The 12,254-nt window shown below is 37.2% G+C and overlaps 1 protein-coding gene across 1 annotated transcript in view; it reads left to right on the top strand.

Annotated features, from left to right (window-relative positions):
* atp8b3 (ATPase phospholipid transporting 8B3) overlaps positions 1 to 11,855 on the top strand; it is a 24,451-nt gene extending 12,596 nt beyond the window's left edge. The window contains 17 exon segments of the mRNA XM_071582416.1: positions 53 to 414; positions 510 to 718; positions 797 to 819; positions 905 to 1,061; positions 1,905 to 2,093; positions 2,553 to 2,665; positions 4,796 to 4,960; positions 5,072 to 5,183; positions 6,221 to 6,296; positions 7,281 to 7,401; positions 7,877 to 8,063; positions 8,174 to 8,397; positions 8,554 to 8,637; positions 8,725 to 8,949; positions 9,041 to 9,179; positions 11,072 to 11,202; positions 11,304 to 11,855. Coding sequence (XP_071438517.1) covers positions 53 to 414; positions 510 to 718; positions 797 to 819; positions 905 to 1,061; positions 1,905 to 2,093; positions 2,553 to 2,665; positions 4,796 to 4,960; positions 5,072 to 5,183; positions 6,221 to 6,296; positions 7,281 to 7,401; positions 7,877 to 8,063; positions 8,174 to 8,397; positions 8,554 to 8,637; positions 8,725 to 8,949; positions 9,041 to 9,179; positions 11,072 to 11,202; positions 11,304 to 11,540 — 2,754 coding nt within the window. The 3' untranslated portion in view covers positions 11,541 to 11,855.
* Positions 11,856 to 12,254: the final 399 nt, after the last annotated feature.

Raw genomic sequence — 12,254 nt, 5'->3', positions numbered from 1 at the left:
TTTTTTTTTATTTGTGTATATTTGTATTATACATTTATTTTTTATTTAGAAGTGATTTTATTTTGAAAATGTATTTGTACTATTTATTTTAATTTTGTTTATATATTTTTCTTTTTTAGTTTAGTTTTTTTCTTTATGCATTAACACTTGTCTTTAAGAATGTTTCTTATGAATCTGTCTGAAAATGTTCCCCATCTAACTAGTTTTTATCATGTTTCAGATTCTGCTGTTCATGCTAACAACAGCTCTTCTCCTGGCTGTGGGCGCTGGGCTTTTTGAGCACATGGTTTCCCCTCAGTACGATGTTGTCACGGTCTTGCAGCGTGATTCGTCTCCTGCCTACCTGGGCTTCCTCACCTTCTGGGGCTACATCATTTTGCTTAGTCCCTCTATGCCCATGTCTCTTTATATAACGTAACATCAGCTCTCCATATTCTGATTATGCCTTTTTTAACGTTTAGTTTGTTATCTTTTAATATTTCGCTCACTGTTTCATTGTCTTGCACCAGATTTGAAGTGATCCACATGGTGCACTGTCTCCTGATTGGCTGGGATGTTGAGATGTACTGGGAGGACAATAACAGCCCCGCTCAGGCCCGTACAACCACCCTGAATGAGGAATTGGGTCAGGTGGGCCACCTGCTCAGCGACAAGACCGGCACTCTAACACAAAACCGCCTGCTTTTTCGTCAGTGCTTCATCGCCGGACACATTTATGGTCCGTTAATTTCTTTGACGCTCTTTTCAGCCTTCTGTACTTTATAATGTCACTAATGATGAGTGTATGTTTATTCAGGTGATATGTCAAAGGAACTAAAGGTAAGAAGTAATACATTCATTTATTACTGTTCTAATGTACAGACCTAGTCAAAGTTGATGCATTTAATTTTTTGATTTCAACAAGCCGCTAGACTTAAGCTGGAACCGGTTTTCCTGTGGTGGACTGAAGTTTTCCGACCAGCGGTTGGTTGACAAGCTGTGTGAACGGAGCAGCCCTGAGTGCCAAGAGTTCTTCACAGCTCTGGCCCTTTGCCACACTGTCATGAGCGAGTGGAGGGATGGTTAGTAGAAATTATATTTATTCAGTTGGCATTATTGTAATTGTTAGGACATAAGGAAGGGGAATGATGAAAATACAGCTTGCAAAATGCAATTCCAGGGCCATAAATGATAGCATTTATAAATTTTGACCAGCAGGGGGCCCCAAAGTTGTTGTTTTTTTTGGACCCAAAGCATCACACATTCACAGCTTCATTTAAAAAATTGTTTAAAAGTTTATAACACAGGTTAAATGTTGTCAACAAAAACCTACACTACGGTTCAAAGGTTTTGGGTCAGGACAGGTGTTTTTGAAAGAAGATTCTAATGCTCACCAAGGCTCCATTTATTAAAGGAAAAATACAGTAAAAACAGTAATATTGTGAAATGTTATTACGGTTTAAAATAACTGTTTTCGATTTAAAAAAATGTTAAAATGTAATTTATTTCTATGATGCAAAGGTGAATTTTCAGCATCATTCCTCCAGTCTTCAGTGTCACATGATCCTTCAGAAAGCACTCTAATATGCCGATTTAGTGCTCAAGAAACCTCAAACTTCAACTTCAGACCTCAAAATTTTAAACGGTAGTGTAAACGCAACTTTTAAGCTCTTGGCAGCACTAGAAGGCTTGAAAGGCTTTAAGAATTTTAATAAAATGGTCATAGTGAAGTTAGGTCTTCCTTTTTGACACAAGCCAGAAGAAAAATAATAAGAAAAGTTAAAAAAGAAGTGCCTACACATTTTTGATGGTTTACCCAGAAAGAATGGATGCCAGATGGAATACCGCACCATAAAATGGAGACCAGGCAAAATCATAGGAAAGTATAATTTACTTTTTTTTTTTTTTTTTTTTTTTTAATACAGGTTTGCCTCATTACCAGGCTGCCTCTCCGGATGAGGAAGCTCTGGTGTGTGCAGCGCGGGAGCTCGGCTGGGTGTTTCTCTCCCGTACACGAGAAACCCTCACCATCAGTGAGATGGGCCTCACGCGAAACTATCAGCTCTTGGCCCTCCTGGACTTCACCAGCAAGAGGAGACGCATGTCAGTACTGGGTGAGTTTCATCAACTGCTCCTAAAGAGATAGTTCACCCAAAAATTACAATTCTGTCATTTACTCTTGCTGTTCCAGACTTGTTAGACTTTTCTTCTGTGAAACACAAAAGATGATATATTAAAGAATGTTTTTGTCTATATAATGACTGGACCCAACTGACTTCGACTGTATTGGCAAAAAAACATCACTGTTACCTTTTGGGTTGTTCTATTCAAATTTCTAAAATATCGTGAAGTTGAAGCCCAAGGCATACTTCAGTTCTGCGTAGAGCCAAACACATAGGCTTTCAAAGTTTATTAGTGCAAAAAGGCGCACATGTGAACTGAGTGAAGTCAAGCTGTTCACATACAGTATGAATGTACTATGCTGATGATGAAATTCATGCTGTGCAAGGTACATGCATAGGATATGTGTAAAAACCATATTAACATATGGGTTAATGTATGGGTTTGTGTAGTGCGGGACCCTGGAGGACAGTTGAAGCTGTACTGTAAAGGTGCAGATATTGTTGTTCTGGAAAGGCTTCAAACGGACCGACCACTTCAGGAGAGCACCGAGAGAGCTCTAGAGGTGAGGCGACTTTAAAGGCCCATCCATTGTTATAATCATTCTGAAATGCCAAAGTCCATCATCAATATGATTTGGTTTAGAATGGTTCACAAGTTTTCAAGTTTCACAAGTTTACTTTCCCAAACATCATCTGCCTTCGAATGCAAGATAGCATGGCAGAATTTGCTATTGCATTTCATCTGCATTTCAAGTTATTTATTATGTAGGAAAAAGAGCAACAGCCTTCCTTGTTGCAGCAACTTTAATTTTTATTATTAATAATTAGCACCAGGAAGTGGCAATTTTGTTCTCTTGAACACAATGGATGGAAACCATGCTTTATTCACAAATGTTTTATGCAATATTCACATTTTCTGCATTAGATAAATTCACAACATTGGATGGAAAATGAATAGTTATTGACAACTAATCAGAATCTATTCAAGAGCTTGAGAGCATTTAAAGGGATCATGAACTGGCTTCATTATTTTGTACTGTTCTCTGAGGTCCCCTTATAATTTTATAAAGATTTGTACATCAAAAAACATATTTTTCTGTCCTGTTTAACTCCCCCATTTGAACCCTCTGTTTGAATAGACATGGGCTGTGTCCGAAATTGCCCCCTATACCCTCATTCACTATTCCCTACATTAGGTCACTAATTCAGTTCACTAGAAGGAGTGAATGAAAACGAGTAGTGAATTCGGACACTGAGTGCACCGGAAGGAATGCCGCTTTTGCATAGTTTGTGCTTGCTGTTTATTAATCATTTGAAACTAGCAGCTCCAGTAGTAAGATTAAAGGATTTATCTTGAACTCTGTCATGGAAATTATGTATTAACCCTAATCAAACAATTTAATAATTTACAATGAATTTATACCCGTGTTGTACATTATGCTGTACGCCATGGATGAGCGCTTTGTAAAAATAAACGGATTGATTATTCAGCTGCGGGCTCTATCTTCTGGCGAGATGCGGGAATTCATTCGGCGCGTGACTCTCACGGTGCATTATGGGCATTCTCTAGCCGTTGAGCGTGCACCAGTTGTACACTCGTTTTTGCAGTGCATTGTGGGATTAAATGAGTGCACTCGAGAACGTCCACTGGTTTCGGACACCACTAAAAATGGCTGTTCCCTCAAATAGTGCCCTATTTAAGGGTATGGGGGCGATTTTGGACACAGCCACGGTGGATCGTAGACTCAGAAGTAAACGCCCACTGCTATGATTGGCTAACACTTGTGCATGTTTGACAGCCTACATCCTTCATAGATGGACGCTGTTGTGATTTAGATCAAAAACGTTTAAATACTCAAACGATCTGTAAGAAAAGACAAAGCAATAGTGATCACGTAATAAAAACAGTTACTCACACTTGTGTTGAGACATTACGGTCGGATCCAATATAGTTGGCACAGCATCATCTTTGTTTCAATCTTTTTGAAAATCCCGCGTCGAATTGTGCCTTGTTTGTAAACAAATCTGCATTAAAATGAAGTGAACAAAGGACCAAGTTCTTACTTACGCGGTCTGGATCTTCATTAAAAATAAAGTTCATCCACTCTTTTTTAAGGTTGGGATCAGAAGGAAGACAATTCAACGACTGTTTTTCCTCAACTTGGCACTGCACAGCATCGTCTTGTCTTCAGAGCCATCTTTATCGTTTGGTTGATTTCTGCATAGACCTGTGCTTTCGCCTCTCGTTATTTACACTACATGTGTGAATCGGTGGGCGGGGCTAAACAGGCAGTGATATAGAAGCAGGTGTTGATCTTCTGCGGAGTCGGCGTTTATCCACACTATTACATTATAGTCGTACATTCCACAAGTCATTTTGGCAGATTGGCTTCAATATAAGCTGTTTTTAGACTAAGTTCTGAAACTTACAGGATGTTTTTATAGTACAACGACCTCTTATATGTCCAAATATCAAGGGAATTTTGGTTTCTCAGTTCATGACCCCTTTAAAGTAGCAGATGATATAACTGCACCATGCTTATCATGAATTAAACAATGTTGTTGTGTGTTGGTGTGGATGCTAATATAATTATCTTCATAGTTATTGTTATTGGTGTGAAAGGAAAATGGTTGAGTATGAGATTACATATGAGGCATTTGTTGATGTCTTTGGATGTGTGTGCTGTTGGCAGCTGTTCGCTCAGAGCTGTCTGAGGACTCTGTGTGTGGCGGTGCGCTCGGTTCCTGAAGCCCTGTGGACAGAGTGGAGCCGCACCCTCAGTCAGGCGGGCACATCGACGGTTAACCAGGAGACCGCACTCGAAGAGATATATGATCAAATGGAAAAAGACTTAATGGTACTCAAAGGGAGTTATTATGAAACACTAATTGTCTCTGGAGTCAACTTTAGGACAGCAGATTATCGAAAGCATGTAGCATTCTGTTATTAAACAATCCTGTTTGTGTAGCTGTTGGGCGTGACTGCCATTGAGGATCGTCTCCAGGAAGGTGTCCCCGAGACCATCGCCACCCTACGGAGGGCGGGCTTGAAGGTGTGGGTGCTGACGGGAGACAAAACAGGTGCCGTTTCAGCATATGTATTAGCTGGTTTCAAGAACCTAAAACGGTAAATTAAAGGGGTCATATGATGCGATTTCAAGTTTTGCTTTCTCTTTGGAGTGTTACAAGCTCTTGGTGCATAGATAAGGTCCCTGAAGTTGCAAAGACTAAAGTCTCAAAACTAAAGAGATATTCTTTATCAAAGTTAAGAGAAATAAAATAAATATTTGCATAATGCCGCCCAAATGTTCGCGCAAAGAAAGAAGGCGTGGTTTCAGTAACCGCAGTTAGTGTTGAAGCAGCATGTCAGGGAGACGCTGTGTGTTTCTAGGCGAAAGCAAAAGCACTTTATTTGGCCTTCCGAAAGTAGATGCATTTAGGAATCTTTAAGATTACTTTCAACAGAACAGCAATGCATTTTATGGACGACCGTTTCGTGAACCTAGGAGAGGAGGTAATTCTGACTTTGCTATGACAATCTGGCGCTTCTGAATCAGCTACTGTTTTGTTATTAGTTTAAGTATTTGCTATTGACTGTTCAAATGCGGAGTTTTGCGCATCGTGTGTGTGTGTGTGTGTGTATGTGTGAAAGAGAGATAGAGGGTCACATCAAAGTGGAGTCAGCTGTCTTAACCGTGGCTTGTGTACTGCAAACACATACCAGCTTCATCACTGTGTCTGTCACGCGACTCTGTTCCCCTTTCGGGCTCTGTCTTTACATTTATTTTGAAAGATGAAGCTCGCGATTATGGTAGGGGGCGTTACATTTCCAACGAGTGCTTGTGGTGTTTGGCCAATCACAATGCACTGGGTCAGCTGGCCAATCAGAGCAGACTGCGCTTGCCGGAAGGAGGGACTTTGTAGAAAACGAAGCGTTTGAGAGAGGCGGGGCATAGAGGACCTACAATAATGTACAGTATTTGAAAAATAATGTGGTTTTTGAACATTAAAGCATGTCAACATATTCTGTTACACCAAATACACAAAATAATGATCTTTAAAAAAGCATCATATGACCCCTTTAAAACAAATTTACGCTGTTTGCTACTTCCCAACAGAAACGGCTGTGAATGTGGGATATGCCTGCAAACTTATGGATCCAGACACGACCCTAATTCAAGGGGAGGAGCTTAGGTCAGAAAATACAGGCATATCATTAACATTTCTACAATCGGAGATTATTCGAATCAGCTGTTACTGTGACAAGCACCCAATTTGCAAACTACCCATACTAAATAATGTAAAATTTAGTATTAATGTGCCCCACATCACAGTTTGTTGAAAGTGGTACGTTAAAGTTTTCTGTACTGCATGTGTATAATAATAAAATAGTAATAACTATTAATAGTAATATTTATTTTATAATTTAATGTTTGTATTTTGTAATAATTTAATTATATAAAGAACTATTATCATTATTATAATCATTATTCACTAATTATATTTAATATAATTAATAATTAAATGTATATTATTAAAAATAATAATGATGTGATGATGATTATTAAATCATAATTATATTATGTAATTTAAATAAAATGAAATGTTTAATAATAATGATTATTATTATTATATTATTACCCCTAAAATTGCACAAAAAAAATTTTAAAGCATGAGACTGAAATGTGAATTAGTTGAATTCTGTGCTGATGATAATTTTATGACCACACATTTTCTAGAAACTCAGACTGTGTCCGAAATCACATATTCTTTGAGCAGGTACTTTTTTTGAATAAGTAATTACTTGTAGCCATTTTGTTTTATGAATACTGTGAATTCAGACATGCTAGTCTTTTAGCACACCATTTTTTACCATTTTGGATGCAGCCTCAAACTGTATGTACCTCCTGTCACCATTTGAAGCATATAGAAGTATGGTTGCAACTAGTTGGTCATTTTGCTTTGTTTCTATTATTATCACGTCACGCTAGATAGCCACACCCACAATGACATTTAATTGGTCCATGATCCTATCCATATAGCTACCTGTTAAGCATCAAATGTGTTCTAATAGGTTGTGAATTTGTGAGAACAGAAAAAATGTTTTCATTGCACCTCTTATACAAATACACATTCACATGTAATATAACTCAACATGACTGTTGTCAACATCTCCAGGCAGCTTCTAGATTCTCCTTCTCCAGATGTTCATGCCATGTCTAAAGAGCCGGAGGTTTGGATCACAGACAGTAGAGCAGTGAAGAGCAAAGCAGCACTAGTAATTTCGGGTCCTGAACTGGTGAGCATATAAAGCCAAAGGTTCATGCTTTTAAATCTGAACATTTTAGATATACAGTACAATAATAGAAAGTAATACTTTTATTCAGGAAGGATGAATTCAGTTGATCAAAAGTGACAGTCAAGGCATTTATAATGCTTCAGAAGATTTCTATTTCTAATAAATGCTATTCTTTTGAAGAAAAAAAAAAGGTATACGTTTCCACAAAAATGTTGAGCAGCACAACTGTTTTCAGCGTTGATAATAATAGGATATGTTTCTTGAGCAGCAAATCAGTATATTAGAATGATTTCTGAAGGATCATGTGACACTGAAGACTGGAGTAATGGTGCTGAAAATTCAGCTTTACAACACAGGAATAAATTACATTTTAAAATATATTCCAATACAAACCAGTTATTTTAAATTGCGATCATTTTTCACAATATTAATTATGTATTAATATGTGTCCCTGTTTATTTTCTGAACATTACAGGAAGAATTGACCAGAACGCCAGAATGGGGGGCAAAGTTTGTTGCTCTGTCCGATCAGTGCCAGTCTGTATTGTGCTGTCGTGTCACACCGGCGCAAAAAGCGGAAGTGGTGGAGATGGTCAGGAAGCATTCGACTTCGATTACATTGGCGATAGGCGATGGTGCCAACGATGTCAACATGATCAAGAGTGAGAAATTTCCTGTTTGATCAAAACAGCAACTATTTAAATGCATTATTTGTTATTTCTCTAGCAAATTCTCACATTGATAATCAACTAATCTCTTGTATATACACCAGCGGCACATATAGGCGTTGGTCTTTGCGGCATGGAGGGCAGTCAGGCGGTGCAGAATGCAGATTTCGCTCTGGCACAGTTCAGCTTCCTTCGCAGGCTGCTGCTGGTACACGGGCACTGGTCATACTACCGCATCTGCATCCTTCTGCGCTATTTCCTCTACAAAACCACTGCTTTTGCTCTGGTGCACATTTGGTATAGTTTCTACACTGGCTTCAGCGCTCAGGTAGAGCAACTAGGTCACTTAATCCACTTTACACCCACCAACACTGCAAAAATATCTGTCATTACAGTCAAACAGTCAAAACAACATGCAGTATTGTTTCTCTAAGAAATGACATGAGCAGCTTATTTTGGTGCATTTTTTTCCCCTCTTTTCCAGCCTATGTATGAGAGCTGGTTTATTAGCCTCTACACAACACTCTACACATCCCTGCCTATACAATGCATGGGTTTTTTTGAACAGGTGCGCTAAATACAAACAGATCACATGAAATCTAACATCTGATTGGTTCATCTGGAAGTCTTACTGTTTACATTAACTCCATGATAGGATGTGAGCGCCAAGAGTTGTCTGCGTTGGCCTGAGATCTACTCGATTGGACAGAAGCAGCAGCTTTTCAATCCTTTAGTTCTGGCCATCACGCTCCTCTACTCGATCTACACTTCCATCATCCTGTTTTTCATCCCTATGGGAATATTGCAGTACTATGCTCTCGATTATCAGACTTTAGCCGTAACGGTTCAAACATCTGTAGTGCTCACCACGACTGTTGAGGTAACTAGATGGCATCAACAAAGGCTACGATAATATTTAATAAAAGTATATTGATTAAAAGTATAATTTTGTTTCTGTCTGTCGGTTTTAGGTTATTCTACATACTAAATTCTGGACCAAGTACAGCGTTGCAGCAGTTGTTTTTAGTTTGGTGGCATTCTTTCTGTCCATGCTGGCTCTCCATAGCGCTCGGCTCTTCACTGCCTCACCCAAAGATTACTTTTTTCTGGGTATTCATGTCTGCAGATTAATCATTGTTCATGTAAATAACATATCCCTAAAAGAAGAGATTAATCTAATCAAGTAGTAAACTTTCTATATCACCCCATCAAGGCTCCAATTTTATAGGAAATGCACTTGTAAAAAGTAATTTTAGGTGCATAAAAATATATTTTATGATATATATGAAATATATTTTTATGATTGTATTGGTTTCCATGATTTATCCAAGAAACACAAATTACTTAAAATAAATAAATAAATAATATTATAGATTTTAGAAGTAAATGACTGATTTTTTTTATTTTAGAACAGAAAATATGGATATAACAAAATGCATTTAAATCTTATGCATAATTATATACGTTTTTAAAGTAACGTTTTTAAATACGTTCATAAAGTAATGTTGTAGACTTCTAAAAAATATATGAACCAATTAAAAATTCTATAAGTGAAAGTAAATGTTTGTAATTCTATTACATTTGTTTTTAAATGTCAGACTTAAAAATAATTTTAACTGATTAAATATTTTAACTGAAAATTAATGAGTATAGAATTGTGTACATTTTTGGAATAATTTAAATTGGTAAATATTATTACAATTTAGAATGAATATTACAAAAGTGATTTGTCATTCATTTGCAATTTTATAAATTTAGTTTTATATATTTATTTTCTCTCTCTCTCTCTCTCTCTCTCTCTCTCTCTCTATATATATATATATATATATATTAGTTGTGGTTAAAATTTTGCATACACTTTACAGTATCTGCAAAATGTTAATTTTTACCAAAATAAGAGGGATCATACAAAATGCATGTTATTTTTTATTTAGTACTGACCTGAATAATCACATAAAAAACATTTACATATATTCCACAAGAGAACATAATAGCTGAATTTATAAAAATGACCCCGTTCAAAAGTTTACACTTGATTCTTAATACTGTGTTGTTACCTGAATGATCCACTGCTGTTTTTTGTTGTTGTTTGTTTTGGTTGTTCATGAGTGCCTTGTTTGTCCTGAACGGCTAAACTGCCCGCTGTTCCTCAGCAAAATCCTTCAGGTCCCACAGATTCTTTGGTTTTCCAGCATCTTTTGCATATCTGAACTCTTTCCAACAATGACTGTATGATTTTGAGATCCATCTTTTCACACTGAGGACAACTGAGGGACACATGCGCAATGCTCACTGATGCTCCAGAAGGAAACACGATACATTAATAGCTTGGAGGGGAAAACTTTGAATTTGAAGATAAGGGTAAACTGAACTTATTTTGTCTTCTGGGAAACATGTAGCTTCTGAAGGGCAGTACTAAATGTGATATTTAGGCAAAATAAGAAAAATGTACACATTCTATTCAAAAGTTTATGCTCCTAATGCATTGTTTCTCCTTCTGGAGCATCAGTGAGCGTTTAAACCATTTATTATAGTTGCATATGAGTTCCTCAGTTGTCGTCAGTGTGAAAAGATGGATCTCAAAATCATACAGTCATTGTTGGAAAGGGTTCAAATATGCAAAAGATGCTGGAAAACAAAATAACATGCATTTTGTATGAACCCTCTTATTTTGGTAAAATAATTAATATTTTCCAGATACTGCATGTGTATGTAAAAAGTGTATGTACAATTTTGCACACAACTGTGGGTGTGTATATGTATGTATGTGTGTGTGTGTATATATATATATATATATATATATATATAGCATGTGAACCTTTCTCATGTTTTCACAAGCTGAATTTTTGAGACTCTCTGTATTTATACACACCACCAGGAGGCAGTGTTAAAAGACTGTTTAAGCTGTGAAATATACAAATGCGGAAACTCTTTATAAGGGATTTCAAGTAGATTCCCTTCATGTTGAAATGCTGTTGATTATCTGAATCTTGAAATTTCAGGAGCATCACCAAATGCTTACAGTACCCCTGAGGTTTGGCTGACCATATGTGTGACCACCTGTATTGCTGTCCTTCCCTCAATAACCATACGGGCCTTAGGTGTTGTGCTAACAAACCCCAACAAACATAAGGTTGATCTCCACTTTCCTATCACAAATCCTTTTGTCACAATTAGCATATAAGACATGTGTTATTGTCTGTGCTCACCGTATTGTCCTTTTTCCACATGCAGATCCACAGCTCGAATAAGCCTGTTGAGCTGAAGTCGTGGTTTCAGAGAGGTACCCTTCAGCGTCGTTCATCCTATGCGGTGTCCCAAGGGAAAGGTTTTGGAAAGTTAATCACCACAGGAGTTGGGCTTCCCTCTACGGCACCCCCACATGACAGGAGAGTTACAGCAGATAGTCTGAAGAAAGAATCTCCACAGGGTTCACTTATAGAAATGAATAGTGGTGATGTGGCATGCTAGCTAGCATCTTCAGTGTGTTTTGTCATGCACTGAAAATGTGATATGAGTAGCAAATATTTTAACTAAAAAGTCTATGGTCCTGAAACCTAGGGTTTTTGGTGCAAATCCAAAATGGAGGACCAGAATACACCTAATCTAATTGATAGTGACCATTTTGTCAATACTTAATGTTATGGGGAGGGATTGAACATTTTAAAATGCAAAAAAAGTAAATCCCCGATTTGTCATAACATTATGTGCATCATAGGGCCAAATAGTTGATAAAAGGTAAATCCCATCCTCTTTAGTTTGTAATATTAGATCTTTTAAATATACTTGTATTTTCGAATAAAATTTTACAAATAAATATATTTAATTGAAAATATTCTTTTTATCTTCATTTCTGCAGTGAAATCCAGGCTAGATAAATAAACGGACAATAGCGTGAAAATGTTCAACAGTGGTTTTATTTTATTTCAAAACACGCAATTTACCCATATTACCTTTTTTTTTTTTTCCCTGTAACAGTTATTATTCCAATTTGTCTCCTTCCTGCACTGAATGAAAAGTGCTCCACAGGCTCTCTGGCTCCCCCTGTAGGACAGGAGGAGAAATGAGGCTCTCCATAATAGCATGCCCTTTTTACCTTTAACAGCTGCCTGAGAACAAGTTTGTGTGTGAATGTGAAGCTTCGAATGGATATTAAATCCGGCAAAATCTTGTGCAGAAGATTTT

Source organism: Sinocyclocheilus grahami, unplaced genomic scaffold (assembly GCF_001515645.1).
Source record: "Sinocyclocheilus grahami isolate Dianchi unplaced genomic scaffold, SAMN03320097.WGS_v1.1 scaffold224.1, whole genome shotgun sequence".
In the NCBI taxonomy this organism is placed as follows: Eukaryota; Metazoa; Chordata; class Actinopteri; order Cypriniformes; family Cyprinidae; genus Sinocyclocheilus; species Sinocyclocheilus grahami.
This window is presented reverse-complemented; position numbering and strand designations above follow the sequence as displayed.